Genomic DNA, 19,088 nt, shown 5'->3' on the forward strand with positions numbered 1-19,088 from the left:
GGCACGCTGAGATTGCTATTGAGACTGGGTATGGTGGCACGCACCTGTAATCCCAGCGTCTGGGAGGCTGAAAACAGGAGGATCACTACGAGTTCGATGTACATAGTAAGACCCTGTAGCCCCTGTACTAAATACATTAAAAAAAGGGCTGGGTGTGACCCTATATGCCTATAGTCCTACTTACCCAGGAGGCTGAGGCAGGAGGAGCACAAATGTGAGGCTAACCTAGGCAACATGGTGAGACCTCGTCTCAAAAATGAAACAGAAAGGACCAGGGATGTAGCTCAGAGGTGGAGCACTTGCCCAGCATGCCCGAGGCCTTGCGTTGAATGCCGAGTCTACACAATAATCATGCAACAAGATTGATTTCACCAACAAGTTAGGCTTGAGCTGGGTCTGCGAGACATAGTAAATTCTCCAGGAAAAAGGCTGGCTGAGTCAGAAAAGCACTTTGTGCAGAGGCGCAGCATTCTGGTGTTGCATCGCTAAGCTTCTTGAGGCCAACGGGTGGAAAAATCTCCTGGACGGAGGCACTGAATACGCGGCCTTCATGTGAGCGTGAAAACCGCCTTGAGCCCTAGCATTAAATTATACGCTGGAGAACAGGGTCTGAATATTGTATCGAACTGATATTCTAGCTAGTGTCTACACTCTGTGTGCATGTGACGTACAACAATACTACACAACAAAAACACTACAAAGAGTTTGTATCAGTTTTAAATGAAGTTTTCTAGGAACTGGACATCTAATTTTTTAGGAGTAAGAAACAATACCAGCAATATTTATTTGGCATGCATAATTTTCTATGTTTTCTTAAGGCTCTATTGCCATAACTCTTTCATTTCTAAGATAATGAAATTAAGGCAAGGAGAAGATAAACAACTTGCCCACAGTGGCAGAGCCAGTAAGGGGCAAAGTGGAGACTGAGCGCCAATCAGGTGAGCGCTAGGGTCTGATTTCAAGCCACGCGTGGCAGCACACTAGGGAGCCGAGGCAGGAGGACTGCTGCAAGTCTGAGGCCAGCGTGGCCACCAGATGTTGAAGGCCAGTCCTAATTACATAGCGAGATCTGTCTCAACAACACTAACATTATAGCTGTTATCCACTATATGCTAGTAACTTCCATTTCGATTTTATTATGTCTCACAAAATAAATGCTTTACATAAAATTAAAAATAATAAAAATCATACTTTTATTAAAACATTTGCTACTGCAACATATGCCTCTGTTAGTTTCTAGTCTAGAATATTCTAATTCTAAAATTAACTTCAGTTTAAAAAAATACTATTTACTGGTCATTATGTTGATGTCACAACACACTAATAAGTGATGGCCTACAAGTGGAAAAGCAGAGCTGGGTACAGGGGTACATTTCTTTAACCCCAGCTGTGGCTGGGAGGCGGGGCAGGAGGATTCCAAACCTGGGCCCATTCTGGGCCAGGGAGGTCGCCCTGGGCAAAGGCCTTGGGCTCAACTCTACCAACTGAAAACAAAAGGCTCTGCATTGTTCATACCCACCCATATGGCTATGCAGAATGGTAGATTAACTAAACATGCTAAATGCTAGACACACTAAACATTATACAGTAGTTTCCAGTAATCATCTTGGCACCAATAGTTTTCAAACCATTATATATACTTGGGATTCTCTTTAAGTCTTGCAAAGCCGTATTTTCCTTTTATTGAAGAGCTTTAAAGATACCTTAAGTGAGAACTTCCTTGACCACATGACTGCCATGGGAAGATTTTATCTCCTCCTTTAGACTTGTTAACCTTTTAGATGTAAGCTCAGCTAATACTCTTAGTCTAATTACTCGCCTTTGCGCTTTATAAGTCTTTGTGTAGGTGTTAAATTTGGTGCATTGGAGATTATTAATCCCAGCAATAGACACAGCATACGCTAAATGTTATTTATGTGTTCATATATGAACACTGTGGTTTCTCTTCAGATCACATAAATCTTTCACCTTCCACTGTTTGCAGGTATGCACTTTACTACTTTTTCATCAACATTACAGTAGCCAAGAGCCTTGGCAGTTTTTTCAAAAATAGCTTTTTTTTTCCCAGAACTGGGGACTGAATTCAAGACCCTGTGCTTGCCAGGCAAGTGCTTATTCTACTGAGCCATCTCCCCAGCCCCTCAAAAATAGTGTTAACTTGCACCAGCATCTCTGGCCAGATGATTAGCTTCCTATGACAATTCTGGATGTGACTGCTTAAAACAAGGCTGCTACTCTTCAAAAAAATATACTTAAAATATATACAGTGGGATTAGTTGTAAACACAAGGAAAAATGCTGGAAACACTCAAATGACAGCTTTGGAAAAGACATTACAAGTTTACCAGCTCAACCTCTAACCAAGGTCTCTAACTCCCTCACGGGTAGACTTTGAACCTCCGTGTGAATGACCCAGTGACGAGGAGCCGCTGCTCCATGAGACATCTTCTTCCCTTGCTGGTTATTTCAAATATTGTCTTCCGTGGAGCTGGAAAGCTCCCTGGAAATTTTACTGTCTCATTTTTCACTCTGTTCAATTCTTTTTGCTCCGCTCATGACAAGCCTAAAATATCTGCTTGTGTCTACCGTGTCTCTTAGGCCATGTGCCTGCAGCTGATGCTCAGACCTCCAGTCACCTCCAGGGTCGCCCAGTTCTCACCTCTTCCAATGTACACACAGAGCCCAGCAGTATTTCTAAAGATCTGGCTATTACTGGAGGAAATTACTGTTTAAATTATATTAGCAACTGTAGTAAGCTATTTTTTTGTTTTGCTTTATTTAGTTGTACGTATGTGTTTTTCTCAAATAACAGGTATCAAAAGATACAGCCTCTAGGGATCATAAAACAGGTTTAAAAAATTAAATACATATAGGAAACTACAAATGAACATATTACACCAATAAAATGAATTTTTATTCATCAAAATTATGAAAATACGTTACAAACTGGTAGAAACTAACAGCAACCCTATAGAGCCTATATAGCCATTGTATCTAGAATATATATATATATATTATATATATTATAAATATATATAAATTCCTATCCATGAAAAATAGAAAAATGGGCAAAGGACAGTCATTTCATAAGAGAAATGCAAATAATACATAAATATCAAAAAATGCTCAGATCATTAGCAATCAGAGTAAGGAAAATTACTGCAATTAGAAAGCATTTTATACCCACATGACTGAAAAAATGGGAAAGTCTTTTAGAACTTTGGTGAGACTGTAACACAGAAATTCAGATTAGATAGTAAATTTGAGAATACACATACCTTATGACCCGGCAACTCATTCCACAAATGTACAAAACCTTCCTAGAATCATTACTTATAAAAACAAGAAATCAGAAGCAGCCAAAACATCTGATGAATAGGAGAATGAAAACAATGTTGTCATTCCTGTAACACAATGGGCTACAGAAATGAGTATGAAAGAGGAAATGGTTTCGTTTATGTAATTTTGAAACTAGGTAAAACCAACCCATATACCAGTGTTGGCGAAGCTTTCGGAACTTCCAGCGCTGCAAATGCCTGCTGTCACGTGTGTCGTAGGTTCGCTACCACTGCTGTATGCATGTGTGGCGCTAAAATTATGAAGACAGTCATGGACGATTAGCCTGAGACTGAGGCAGTGCTCATTCTAGGAGAGAGGAGGAGCTGCAACTGGGAGGCCACGGAGGGAATTTTCCATTTCTAAAACTGGTCAGGGTATATAGGTATTTTGCGATTAGTCTTTCCCTTGTTCTGATGCATCACATATTATCCTCTTCGGTGTAAGATAGCGTTCATAATTTAACAACTCAAAGGCATGGCTTACTAGTGCTGTCTCATAAATCAAGCCTCATTCATCCTGGTTTGTCAGCTTAAGCAGATGGTTATTTAAAAAAATTATTATTATTATTTTTTTGTATTTGGTACAGGGTCTCACTATGCAGCTCGGACTTGTAGTGATCCTCCCGTTTCCAGGCTCCTTGGTGCTGGGATTACAGGTATGCACCGCCACGTCGGGACTGAGTGGCCAGCTCAGTGCACCTGGGGGGAGCGCAGGCGGGGCATGTGGTACCAAGGATCAAACCCTGGTCCCTGAGCTTGCCTAAGCAGGCGTTTAGTCCGCTGAGCTATCTCGCCAACCTTGATGTTTATTTCTGAATTTTACTTGCACTCTCAACTTTATTAACGAGTCTTCCTTGGTTACTTTGTGCCATCCAGAAATCATATAGGTCAGTCCATTACTTTCTCATGTATGTTACTGAAAACTCTGTGGTTAGTCAGAGGTTTTTACTAAAATAGGAGTGCACAGTAGCAGAGCGAGCAAGAATACAGACTGAGGTGTCAGAGCAGCTCTGGGCCCTCCAAGCAACATTCCAAGCAAAGCTCCTGTTCCTGACTTGGCAACGTTTATGGACGAGATGTCATCCCTGGTGACCTGTCCAGGGAATATTGTGGGGACTCGATTCCTTTATGAATTCCATGAAAGAATGTGTGCACACAGTGACTAGAGTGTAACAGCGCAGAGAAGCATGGTGGTGACAGGAGGACACGTGTCCCCACGCGGGACATCTTGGGAGCAGCACAAATCACGGCTCTCCTGCAGAGCAACGCGTGGCCCTCTACAACGCGGCTGTCCGGCTGCCATGCAGACATTGCATCACACACAGTTTCTAATTCGATTTTTTGTTAAATAAACTTTTGTAGCATAAAAAAATTCCCCAAAGTGAGGCAGTAGACAGAATGATTTAATTCTGAGTATGTCACTTATACTAGCAATGAAAATTATCTAAATTACTTATTTCAGTGCAGTTCATCTTTAATTTTAGAACGGGGGTAATGGCATATTTACCTCACATCCTTCTGGAGAAATTAATTTTTTTCATATGTGAAGTGCTTATGACAGCACTGAGAATAGTGTGTAGAAAAGGTGTATTTATCTGATTTTTACAGAAGAATTTGTTTCTGTATCTCTGATCTAATTTCTGTTCTCATGAAAATGAGATTTATCACAGGGCAAGACAGTGGTGTTGCAAAAGAAAACTGTAGCTCTGCTTTGCACTAGCTGCACACTTTGGGGCTATGTAAGTCGCTGTGTGTCACCTTCCTCATGCACAAAATAGGCGAATTCAACAAAATTGCTTCCTTGGTCTTTTCAAATAATCCAATGTTGGATTCCTTGATGATATTATTAATAACTACTAGAAAAGAAAAGCATATTCTTTTCAATTTTTTAAAGAGAATACAAAATAATAAAATATAAATGATACAGAATTTCACCAAACAAAATAGGGAATTTGACAATGGTTGTTGTATTGCATAATACTGTCTTTAAATTAGCTGTTTAGATCACCAGATATAAGCATATAAAACTGGATTAAAAAAAGAAAGAATGAAAAAAGGTTATAAGAAGTTAAAAAGGAGGGCTGGCAGATAGCTCAGTGGGGGGGGGGTTCAATCCCCGGCATACTGTGCCAGCCCAGCTCCTGGGGGGTGCGCTGAGACTGATTGAGACTGGGCATGGTGGCATGTGCCTGTAATCCCAGTGCTCAGGAGGCTGAACACAGGAGGATCACTATGAGTCGATCTGTGTAGTGTGACCCTGCAGACCCTGTCCTAAATACATTAAAAAACAAAAAAAGAAAAAAATTTTAAGCACTAACTTCTCCTTTAAGTAGAGCAGCAGAAATCAACAGTACAATCATCCAAACTGTCCTGTATGTATGTATGTATATCTATCTATCTATCTATCTATCTATCTATCTATCTATCTATCTATCTATCTATCTTTTTCCCTTCCTTCTTTTAATGAAAGGTAATTTTCTTTTTGAAATCTTACTTAACATAACAAATAGCTTCCATTTGGTTTTAAAAAACCCCAAACAAACTGAAGCATAGCCCGCATATAGTAAAGCGCAAAAACTATAAACAGGTTTTTATTCAAACTCAAACTGTACCCGATCCGTGCAAAAAATATTACCAATGCCAACCTCCCTTCTCCGTGTACACATACCCCCGATATTTTAACCTATTCTTAATGCAAAATGAACACATTTGCATTTTTATCATGCAATATTCTTATTTTATATAAAGTTATAGTGTGAGATTCATTCCAATTGCTGTTTTTTATAGTAGATCATTTGTTTTCATTATAGTATTTTATTAAATGAAAGATGGAATTTTACTTTCTTTATACATCATGTAGTGTTGAAGAACATTTTAGATAATTCCAGGTTCTGGCTCTAAAGGTGCTATGAAAGTTTTTGGATGTATTTCTTGATTTACATAAGAACTCGGGCATGTGTACACACACACACACACACACACACACACACACACACTACCCAATCTATGGGCCTAGATTTTTGGGTCACAGGATATGCATATGTTCAACTTTTATAGGTACAACAGGCTCTAGTTGACTTTTTTTTTTTAAATCAACTTTTAGTATTCTTTGCTATTAATTTTAGCCATTCTGATGTATATAGTTACATCTCATTATTTAAACTTCACTTTATTAATTAACAAGGCTGAGATTTTATATGTTCATTGACAATTTGGTGGTTCTGTTTTATAAAAAGCCTTTTCCAATCATTTTATTTATTTATTTTTTGAGGAACCAGGATTGAACTCAGACCCTTGCGCTTGCCTGGCTGAGCCATCTCCCCGGCCCCTTTCCAATCATTTTAAAAGAATGGTGTGGGGCCGGGGAGATGGCTCAGTTGAATAAGCACTTGCCTGGCAAGTGCAAGGGCTTGCGTTCAATCTCTGGTTCCACAAAAAAAAAAAAAAAAAAAAAAAAAAAAAAAGAAGAATGGTGTGAAGGTCTTTATGGTATGTCTCCTAGACTACACTCCCCAGTTGTCCACAGAACACCAGTGCTTATGTTGCTGCAACATATTGTGTCGCTATTACTAAAGTCACAGTTTTCTTCAGGTAGAGAAATTAATCTAGGTTATCTGGGTGGGCTTGTGAAGCCTACTTTCCTCATGGCCTGCCCTACAATTTTTGGATTTGTCAAGACAGGCTCCATACTCATATAAACCAATCTCTTGGAATAAATCTCTTCAAAACCCTTTACTGGCATTGCTTCTCCTATTTAACCCTGATGAATATAACTGGGTTATCTTTTTTATTTATTACAGTCCTTTATATATTGTGGTTATGAGCTCATTGACAATATTATGCAGTACAACTATCTTCTCCCATCCTATGGCATGCCATTTCAATCCATTAAAGATTTTTAGATGGGAAAAATATTAATTTATTATAAAAGTTATCAATTGTCTTGCCAATACTTTGTACTTTGAATATATTATTATTTTTAAATGAATTTAGGACAGGATCTACAGGGTCTCACTACATAGATTGTACTCATAGTGATTCTCCTGTTTTCAGCCTCCCAAGTGCTGGTATCACAGGCGCGTTCCACCATGCCCAGCCTCAACTGCTGTCTCAGCGCACCCCAGGGGTGGGGTCAGCTCGGCACACTAGGGATCAAACTCTGGCCACTGTGCTCTGCCTAAGCAGGTGCTTCAGTCCATTGAGCTATCTGGCCGGTCCTTGTACTTTTAGTATATTATTATTATTATTATTGTTATTGTTATTGTTATTATTATTAGTAGTACTTTTTACTTTTAGTATATTATTAAAAATCTATGGGAATACTAAAAATTATAATGTATTCCTGACACTGTCTTTTAGAAGAATTTTCACTTCATGCATCTAGATCTACCGTTTACTGGAAATTTAATTTTGTGTGTAGTATGGAGGTGAAAGTCATTTTTTACTAAATACATATGTTCATCCAATTAATGAACGATAAGCCTTTTTAACATTTTTTCTTGATATGCCTTGCCACCTATGCCAAAACTCAAGCATTTAAATGTGTCTGTCTCTAGACTATTCCATTCCATTGACCTAAATATACTGGTGCAAATACCATATTGTTCTGATTAGTATGGCTTTAATGTCTAGATAAGTTTTACAGCTTTGTTTTTTGGGATTGTGTCAGCTGTTCTTGGCCTTTGCATTTCCATAAGCCTATCCAATCATGTTCGGCAATTTCTACAACAATCATGCTTATTCTTGATCAGTTTTTGTTCATTTTCACATGGGAAGCCCTTAACTATTTTTTTCTTTTTTCATTTATTTATTTTTTGTATTTTAGGGAAGGGTTTACAGGGTGTTCAGGGTCTCACTACTAGATGGGACTCGTAGGGATCCACCTGTATACAGCCTCCCAAGCGCTGGGATTACAGGTGTGTGCCACCACGCCCAGCCTCAATTGCCATCTCAGTGCAGACCCGGGGATCAAACCCCCGGCCCTGCGCCTGCTTGCAGGTTCTTTAATCCACTGAGCTACTGGGCCAGCCCCTTTAAGGTATTTGGTTGTTGCAGGGGCTCACTAGGCAGCTTGGACTCATAGTGATCAGCCTGCTCCAGGCCCCTCGGTGCTGGCATTATAGGCATGTGCCACTATGCCCAGACTCTGGCCCGCTCAGCCCACCCTTGGGGAGGGGCTGGCACAGCACGTGCTGCCTAGGATCAAGCCATGGTCCCTGTGCTTGCCTAAACTTGCCTCAACAGGAGCTTTAGTCTGCTCAGCTATCTCGCTGGCCCACCATAGCTACTTCATCCTAAGGCTTTTTGCAATATGGGCTTCAAGGAGGTTAAGCGTTTCCAGGCCTACTGTTCTCCTGAGGCTTTATACTCAGAAACTCTAGTCAGCAAGTTTCCCCAGTCTTTTCCATTCTTCATAAAGCCTATTCTTCTAATTTGCTCATGTGCTGTAATTCAATTTTTTTCTTAAACAGCAGAATTTATTTATTAGGGGAAAGAAAGCTCCTGTCCAAGAAAGGGACAGAAGGGGACCAAAGTGAGTTGCCAAGGACTGTCCTTTTTAGGGATTTTCATATAGCAAAACTATGAGGTAAGGATCTAAGATGGAAAACACCTTAGGAACTTAGGTAGGTGGGCATGAGGTGGGAAAAAAAAATCTATGATCAACCAATAAGATTACAAGCACAACTGCTCAGGTAAAATTGATTAAACCTGGAATCAAATGGGGACGCGAGTCACCTAGTTTGTGGACGTGAATGCAGAACAGGGGCTTTTGCTGCTGGGGGTTGGGTCAGTCACTCGTCCTGACTTTCTCACGGTGAGAGACCTATTCAGAATATCAATCCTGAATGTTTATCTTTAGGGAGGTAAGCATTTGTTTGACCTTTTGTCCTGAGGTCTAATTTAATCTATAGCTAATAAATTGAATCTAATCTATAACTACCTTATAATAGGTAGTTGGCAAAGCAGAGGACACCTGGACTCTAATTCTTTTCTCATCTACTTCCAAGTATCTCTTTTCTCACTTCCTCAAATCCTTAAGTTCTATCTCACAGGAAACATGAAGCTACATATGGAGTTGAGATAAATGATGGAACAGATCTTATAAGAAATAGGACACGAAAACAAGAACATTGACAGGGAATTTGCTTTTAAAACTTAATTTCATAGGTAATTTTTATATTTAATTTATATTTAAATGCTTTCTTTTCTGTAGATCATTTATGTACACCCAACAGTCCCCTAAAACGTCTCGTAGATCTGCTTCAAGTTAGTGCCGCAGACCATACCACCCATGGCTAGACTGCTTAAGGATGGCTTCTATGTATTAACACTAAATTCTTCCTGCTCAGTCTATATTAAATTGTTTTTATACAGAAAATGGCTTTTATATAGATAAATTTCATGCATATTAAAGGACTCTGTATCAAGGTGCTACCTACTATGAGATCTTATTCCTCTCCTTCCCTTCTACAGAGATAAGTACTATAGCTGAGTATACTGTCATTAATATCTGTTGCAACTGTAATACTAACGGATATATCTATAACCCTTAGAATATTCTAGGTTTATTATTATTATTATTATTATTATTATTATTTCAGAGACAGGATCTCCCTATGTAGGTCAGGTTGGCCTTGGGCTGCGCTGAATTTGTAGCCCAGTCTGGTCTTGAACTTGAAAGGATCTTCCTGCCTCAGCCTTCCGAGTGCTGGGATTATAGGCATGTGTCACCATGCCTGGCTTATTCTACATATTTTAAATTTCTTTTTTTGGCAGTACTGGGGATCAAACTCAGGACTTTGCACTTGCCAGGCAAGCACTTATTGTACTGAGCTATCTCCCTAGCCCTACATATTTTAAATGTCAATCTGCTGGAGCATCATAACACTACAATTTTTCTTCTCATTTGGGATAGCTATTCTCACTGATACATGGTTTAGGAAAAATTAACAGATAAATATTTGATGAAAAAAGAGAAGTGGGGACATTGGATACTTGAGAAAAACAAATGTTTGAATTAGTTATTGCAAAGAATGTAGCATGAATTTACCAGAGAAACACTCAGATTATTTGGTAAAGGTGATTATGAAGTTGATGACAATGACTCTACGATGTGACCAAGGCAGTAAGCACAGCATGGGGATGAATCGCCCTGCTATGTAGAAGCAGGTACAGAGTAAGTGGGAAACTTTTTTTTTTTCTGGGTTGAGACATTTGCCTGATTGGCAAAGTTCCCAAGTTACTGGGGAAAGAATTACTGAAATAATATACCACTACATTTAAGCTGGAAAAGAGAGCCGATGAATTAGGACAAGAAAGCAAGGAAAAAACCTTACCATCCCGGTGAGATGGAATGGTAGAGGTAGCAGTAGCAATGTAGGCCAGCACAGCGCGACACACAGATGGGTATGGCTGAGTAATTCTAGCAGGAGAGACGTCATGGCTGTGAAAGGCCTGGGGTGGCACCCGAGGCAAAGGAGTGCACAGACGACTGTCTGAGACAAAAAAGGCCTGAGACAGACCAGCATGCTGGACTGTTCGCTCACCTGACTGCTGCGGTACCTAGTGTGATGGCGAAGGCTACACAGAAATGAAAGCTGGGAACCAGATGTCAAAGCCCTCTTGTGGGGAGCAGCCTGAGACCTCAGGAGGCGACACAGTTGTGGGGCAGGCTCATGGGAACAGAGGTTCTCCCAGACAGTGCTGCTCGAGCTCCAGAGGTGCTAGCAGAGAAAAAGATTGGCTCTACATCTGTCACCCTAGGCATTGAAGAGTCTGAGAATAGAAATTAGCTGGCAAAAAGGACAGTGAATGACGGAGAACTACAATTCACTTGAAATGCTGGATATCTAAATAGCTTTCCCCAAAAGCCCGAACCACTGCTAAGCACCTGGTGCTGTCAGATCCTTTAACTACAATCACCACAGCAAGCAGTAAACGTACGCACACTGGAATGTTTCTAGCTAAAATTCATTACATTTACAGGGTTTTTTACACAGAGACCCCTGAGAATCACCTCCTTTAATGAAATGCCAGGAAAATACTGCTTTCTTTAGTTGAACGTATGTATCACATTCTTTTATTAGAGAACAAGAGAATTTTAATAGACCATTCTTTAATATATAAGCTACTTGGGAAACTAAGTTTCCTAATATTTTTCTGATTATCTCAGAATCTGATATATGATATTTGCTAACTAATCATTCATTACGTGGTTTTAGTAAAAGAAGCACAGAATTTGTAACCGTAGTGATGTGGACTGAAATAACAATTCTACTTACTAGCTCTTAACCTTGGGCAATTTTCTTTGCAAAATGGGGTTTGATGAACTTAATTTGTAGGGTTAGTATTATTATTCTTTTCCCTTATTTTATTTTAAAGAAAAGAAAGATAATAAATAGTATAAAATTTCAAAACAATATTGTAGGAAAGTAATAATGGTTAGTGCATTGTGTACTGTTATCTTCAAAGTACTTGCTCATTTTATAAAATATAGGCATGAAAAACTGATCAAACAATATAGGCACAAATGTTTTGAGCATGTTCTTCTCATTTCACTGTATCTATTGCACATGTTAGGTCTTATTATTGTAAGGCTTAAATGAGATAAAAATGTAAAGCACTTTGGCTCAGAATAGGAACAAACTAAAGAAGTATTTTTTATTGTAGAATATCTAATTTGTATAACTTTTGTATTTTGGAAGTATTATAAAAATTAAATAATATTGTGCAATGAGTTGATAAAAAACTTTGTGAAAGAATTTTTAAAAATCGAAGTTTTTGTAGCCAAGCACCGAGGATTTCAGATGAGAGCCTGTGTTCTTAACTTTCCAGGTCCATGTGGCTGCGCTCATTGGATTTCAGAAAAGCGTGGACCCCTGCTAAGTGTCAGGTACTACTACGATCTAGAGATGCAGTGATGAATGACTGAAAACACCCCATTTTTAAAAGATCATGGTCTAACTGAAGAAGACATTAACTATTAAGTTTTAAACTAATGCTCTTTCTATATGCTAATGCTTATCCATGCCATTAGAAAAACAAGAGTTTCTTTACTCTTTTCCTTCTCTCTGACCCCTGTCCTATTTCTCAATAGACAACTGATTCCTACTTATTTATGGGTCTCTAGTTCATTCCCTCAGAGAAAGAAAGCAGTTTCATGAGGAGTCAACCAGCATTCAATTGGCAACGGCTTCCAATTTTCAAAAAAGTTCAATGTTTCTGTTGCGAAAACCAATACACATAGATAAAAGCAGAGCTGCCACACTTTTAGAAAAAGGGATGGGAGGATTAGGTTACATCTATTATGAGCTCATGACAGTTCAATTACTAATATAATTTATAAGAAAAATAATTTAGGATAATTGAAGTGATATTTTCCCACTGTCTTTAGCATGACAGAAAATTTGACTATAATAGTAATGACAGAATACTATGGGACAAAAATCAGATTCTATTCCATTATCCTTCTTTTAAATTAACAAGAAAAGTCATAGACAAAAAACAGAGGCTGGAAAAAGTTTCTAAGTTTAATTGAACCCAGGTTGGGACATTCTATTAAAAATTTCAGCAACTATGTCAAGAAAAGTTATTTTTTTTTTTTTCCTCATTTTATGTATTTGGTACAAGGTCTCACTATGCGGCTTGGACTCTTAGTGATCCTCCTGTTTTCAGCCTCCCCAGCACTGGGATTACAGGTGTGCACGCCACCATGCCTGGCTCAGTGTGCCCTGGGGGTGGGGCCAGTGTGGCATGTGGGGCCGGGGAGTGAACCCTGGTCCCTGTGCTTGCCAAAATAGGTGCTTAGTCTGCTGAGCTATCTCGCCAGCCCAAGTTATTTCATTTTTTTCTAGTTATTTCTAATGACTAAATAATAATTTAATATTACATACAATGATATAAACACCCCCCCACATATATACAGTATACATTCTCATTCCTTAACAAGAAAAACTTAAGGTGAATTTAAAAAGCTGTCCATTTTAACTAACTATACAAAGATAAATTTATTCTTACCAGTGGCCCTCTCAGTTTGCTGCAGGCCATTATTCCCTCTTTTCCACGAGGGAATAGATTCTTGCTTAGTAGTGTTAAGAGTCACAGCCTGATAACTTTCTTCCGAGACAGGAGTTCTCTGAGTGCAGTACAAGGTCCCATCTTGCTGGGCAACCACCTGAGTACTGTTTGCATGATCTGCCTTTGCTAGAGTTTGGCACTCAGAAGAATAGTAAGATGGTAAAGCCGGTATCACAGTGACCAGGTCAGAACAGGCATGCGAGAGCGGAGGGCTACGCTCTCGGTTCCACTGATTGAAGTTGTGTTCTGTGGGAAGCATGTATCTGGAATTAAAACAGTCATGTGTAACCATGCTTTGAGAATTCTGAGGCGTTACTGATCGACACGGAGACATTTGAGTATTTTTACTATTTGACACAGGTTTAGGAGGAGGATGAGGTATGATTAATCTACCCTGAGCTTGTGTAAAGGCATTGGCTTTGCTTGTAGACTGTGGCTGAGTGACAGGGTCTTTTCTGTTTGCATCTATAACGCCTGATAGGACTTTTGCTGATCCTGCTCTTCTAATTACTTTTGCTCCACCTCTCTGTGGATTGCTTTTCTGAGTTTTTGAGTCACTGTTATCTACAGGGCTTATATTTTCTTCTTTGGAGACTGACCAGGCTTGCTTAGTGAAGTTATAATCCGAAGGTATAAAACAGTTCAAAGGCACGTGATCTCTTCCAGATCCTCCTGATGTCGAGACGTTTTTGGAGACCTCCTCGGACTTTTTTCTCTCAGCGGAAGTTACAGCACAGCCAGGATCATTAGTCCTGATGCTGCCTGCAGGGCTTTTCATACAGAACTGCTGAGACCACTGCTGAGGGGCTCCTGGTCCGGCCTTCGGCCTTCAGCGAGTGAGAGTCTTCAGCACTGCTTTCTTTCTCGACAGTTTCATCAAACCACCTCAGTTTTTTAGTAGTCTTTAGGATTTCTATGCCTTTTTCTTTTTCCTTTGTTAATTCAATACTATCTCTGATAGCTGCTGCTTTCTGATTTCTGAATTTGAAGCCTTGTTTTATAAATAGTGTCTTGAAATAATCATGTTCATACTTAGATTCTTTCTTTAAAATACTTTTAAGAAACTTCACACCATTTCTCTCATGAATGTTGCATTTCATTTTCTTGTGCTGATCAAGTAAGTCATAATTAGAAATTACATTATGCAATGATGTTGATGTTTCAGCTATTTTTGGCTTTCTATCTTTTGAATCAGAATGTTGAGGTATATGGGCAGCTTGAAAACTGTCAGAAAATAAAGGCAACTCTTTTTTCTCACAATTAAAATATTTCATCTTTTCATCTATAACATCTTTTAATTTTTCTAACTCATCAGAACACTGTACAGCATCCACTTCCTTTATATGGACAGCATTCTTCACTAACGGCCTAGCCGACTGTCTGCTGGATGGTGAGACTGGAAGTGGTGCCATTGGTACAAATGAAGAAGGAACTACAGTGGTTCTATTTTGTTGAGTTAACTGACAATGTTTCTCTTGGTCTTGAAATGTAACCACCTCCTGAGTTTGAGAATCTGGAGTGACCCAGGCTTTGTTGAATGCAAATGCTGGGGTCTCAGTAACTAATAGCTCCCCACTTTTAAGTGCTCTGGAAGTGAAGTCATTTGTCTTCAGAGTGCTAATTTCAGAGTTTTTCTCAGTTTTTTTACTTAGTACTACTACAGGTGGACTATATACAAAAGCTACTGAGTTATTAGCAGTACTTGTGGCTCTTTCTACAGTTTTGCTTAAAGTGGACTGATTTTGTTCTTGACTATTAAAATGTCCCCATGAAGACAAAATACTAGGTTTACTTAAAACATCTGCACAAGGTGGGACAGACTGAGCATTTTGGGCATCTAAATTTGAAAGCCAGTTATTTATATGCTGAGTTTTCGAGAAGGACAGTTCATCCTCATCAAGGTGATTTAGATCAGCTGACTGCAGATTTGCTGAATTGAGAGACACAGCATTCTGCTGGACCGCTGAAGGTTCCTCTTTAAGTGCAAAATACAGTTCTTCATGCTCTCCCACCTCCAGACTGTCTATACTTGAAAGGGTTTCAGAATTGGTTATCTGCTTAACTTCATCACAAAATCTCTAGAGAAAAAAAGAGAGAGTATTTTATATTTCAGATATTTTTAAATAGTAAAATTAATGACACAATTGTTACTGAGTGCAATTCTCTTCCACATATATGACTAATAGCCCAGATGTAGAAATTATATTGTTGGACTGGTCAGTTCTCAGGGTAAAAGATAGGGTTATATAGATTTATAGTAAAATATTCTTGCTTTACTTTCAACTCCTAAAGTAACTATCCAATTATTCCAGCCATAAGTTTTCTTATTGATACACCACTCAGAGTATGGGTTTCTTGAAGGCTGCATAAAAAATTCCTTAAAAATCTATCTATCTATCTATCTATCTATCTATCTATCTATCTATCTATCTATCTATGGGTACTGGGAATCAAACTCAGGCCTTCACACTTGCCAGGCAGGTACTGTGTCACTTAACTAAATCCACCCACCTTTTTGATTATTTTGGTTTGGTTTTGAATAGCTATTTATAAATCGCAGCTTTCCCTGAAATACTCACTGGTCCTAAATGAACCTCCTAAAAGCTTTGTGACTTTGGTACGAAATTCTTGTTGGTGGGATATAGGCCCTTCTATAAAAGCTAATCTTGTAGTCTGTAGTAATGTTTTGAATTTTATTTACATGTTATAGCCACATACTTGGATAGAATCCACAGATTACTAATATTTAAAAATTCCCCAGGAAACTATAATATGGATTTAGGGACTACAGACTTATAAAATGACCTCCTTTTTGGAGATTAAGCACAAATAACTTTCATAAACTCAAGACATTTTCATATTTCAGCAAAATTTTCATGGAATTTATGAATCACTAAAAAATTTGTGAATGGGCCGGGGACATAGCTCAGTAGAATAAGCACTTGCCTGGCAAGTGCAAGGTCCTGAGTTCAATCTCCAGTACCGCAATTAAAAAAAAACCAAAAACTTGTGAACATGTAAGAGTATGTTAAATATTTAAAAATAATTTTTAATTTCTTACATATACTGATCTGTATCACAAATATAGAAATACATTTTTAAGAAAATATTAAGTTGTAAATTTAATAAAGAGTTTAATGAACTCAAAGCAAGATTTTTCTCCTTAAGATTTATTACAAAGTTTAGAAAGTTTAAGTATTCTGTTATGGGACAAAATCCATTTCTTTCTATAGCTCAGGAAATAAAGAAGTCAAGGAAATAAATTAGGGATCAGCTATTTCAGTTATGCAGTTGATATTTATTAATCAAGTATTGTATGAAATATGTTTAGACAATTATTCATGAAAGTTTCATATTGTTCATATTTGTCCTTTTACATCGTTGGCATTCTTAAAGTGAAACCAATCTGGAGACCAAAGAAAGCTTACTATTTCAATGTCTGTTTTTGGATTAGATATTTATAATTGATAATCATAAAAATACTAGGCCTGGAGGCCCTTCTGTGAGAGCGTGAGAAGGGGTCTGGGTCACAAGGTCCTTGTGGATACAAGCACGATGCTCACCACCATAAGAAAGACTTGGTGCAAAGGTCTGGGATGGTCTTGTGTCTCAAAGCACCTCCCAAGGCATCTTGCAATTTCTGGTTTCACAGCTTTATTTTTTTCCAAAAATTTTCTCACCACTGAACAACTAAATATGATGATCAGTTTTTCAGGTTTTTACTGTGATACTTGCGGCCTATTTTATCTTTGCTCTCCTATATAGTGCACATGTCTGGTTTTTCATCTAGCTTAATTTGAATTTAATGGGCCTTTGTGTGTTGGTTGTGTGTGCATATTTATCCTATTTGGAGTTAGTAGAATCTCTTGAATCTGGATTTACACCTTTCATCAAATATGGAACATTTTCAGCCATAGTTTTCAAAAAAATATTTTCTCTCCTTTGTGAAATTTGGATCAAATATGTTGACGTTTAGAACACTTTTTAATTAAATGCATATGATACTGGCTCACAGGTCACTGTCAAGTTTTTCCAGTAGTTTTTCTTCCAGTACTTCAGTTCATATAATTTCTACTGCTATGTCTTCAAGTGTGTGTATCTCTTTCTGCTCTGTAGTAACTATGTTTTTAAGCTCCTGCAGTAAAAATTTCTATTTCAAACACTGTGTTTTTTGAAACTACAGGGTCTATTTGGCTCTTTAAAAAAACTTTCAGAGACTCCAGGCCAAGCGTTGAGTGTGGGAACTTCCACTTGCTCAACTCGCCCCAGACCCCTCCCCAGCCAAACCCCAGGCCCAGTGTGCATCTGCCTGCTCGCCTTGCCCAAGACCCCTTTCCAGCCAGATACCAGGCCCTGCAACAGGCCTCCTGTGGAACCTTGCAGCAGAACTCCCTGCAGAGAGGTGAGGAGCCAGACCCACTCAGCTAATCCAGGAGCTGAACATTTTGCCAGAGTAGCACAGCAGGTTCACCTCTATAAGCTGCAGCAGGAAGAAGCTGAGCACAGCAGCCAGACCAAAGGCAGGCACATCTGGACAAGTTCAAAGTTGGTAGATACAGACCCGGTAAGCTGAGACACTTTGCTGGACCCAGATTTATTGAGAGTGTCCTCTCTTTTTCACTCTTGATCTCCAAAGGGGGCAACAGGTAACCAGGTGAATGAGTCTACCTGGAAGATCCCAGGTACATCAAGGGGAGGGGATTAGACAGAATTTAGGGGAATAACCAATTTAATATCTGCTTAGCTGCACAGATACAATGTTTGCTCTTACTGTTTAAAATACAAATCCAATAGTACAAAAGTTTGTCAACTGCTAAATATCACTACCCATTATTAGTGTTTCCAATTACAGTTCTGTAAATACAAAACTAAAACTGGCTTAACCATCTAATCTCTTGGGTAAGAATTTTGGTAGGTGCTAAGATTATAAGTGCACCAAAGCTCTACATCAAAGGTCAGAGGACAGTGCCATACAAAATGACAAAGAGAAGGAGCAAAATGCAGTCTCAGGCTCCGAGCCCACCCAGAACAAATGCAGGAGACACTAGCACAGAAGAAACTGGGAATCACACAGCTAAAATGTCTGAATTAATACAGTCTGAAAAAAAGAAACAACTGCAGAAAGGTATAGAGGAAGTCTGATCAGAAATAACCTCTGAAATAAGAAATCTGAATTTATAGCATCTGAAGTAAAGATCAACTGCAGAAACATAAGAGGAAATCAGATCACAAATAATCTCTGAAGTAAAAAAGAAAGGCTAACTATAATGAAGGAATTAATAACTACTTCTCATGAAGATACTGATAAAAAATAGAGGATATTAGAAAAACAATGGAATCCTTCAATGAGCAATATAGGAAAGAAATAGATCACGTGAAGCAGAGTCAAAGAGATATAGATGAACTTAAAAATCTCAATCCCAAGATTGAAAAACCATTTGAATGAAAGTGAAGATAGAGTTTCGGATCGTGAAGACACCATTGCAGCTAGTGAAAAGGTAAGAAAAGATCTCTTAAAAACAACTAGAATATAGGAAAAATAATTCATCACCTGTAAGAGGATGCAAAGATGAACAACGTGAGACTAAGAGGCATCAATAAGAAAGGAGTCAATACGAATAATATAAAAAGGATATAGGCAGAAGTAATAGCAGAAAACCTCCCAAATATGGAG

The 19,088-nt window shown here is 38.6% G+C and overlaps 1 protein-coding gene across 1 annotated transcript in view; it reads right to left on the minus strand.

The window, feature by feature from the left end:
• The window catches only part of Cep126 (centrosomal protein 126), a 119,528-nt gene that overhangs the window by 54,115 nt on the left and 46,325 nt on the right, over nt 1-19,088 (minus strand). Inside the window, 2 exon segments of the mRNA XM_023709481.1 lie at nt 13,355-14,228; nt 14,230-15,492. Coding sequence (XP_023565249.1) covers nt 13,355-14,228; nt 14,230-15,492 — 2,137 coding nt within the window.

The sequence above is a fragment of the Octodon degus genome, unplaced genomic scaffold (assembly GCF_000260255.1).
Source record: "Octodon degus isolate 3935 unplaced genomic scaffold, OctDeg1.0 scaffold00012, whole genome shotgun sequence".
Taxonomy (NCBI): domain Eukaryota; kingdom Metazoa; phylum Chordata; class Mammalia; order Rodentia; family Octodontidae; genus Octodon; species Octodon degus.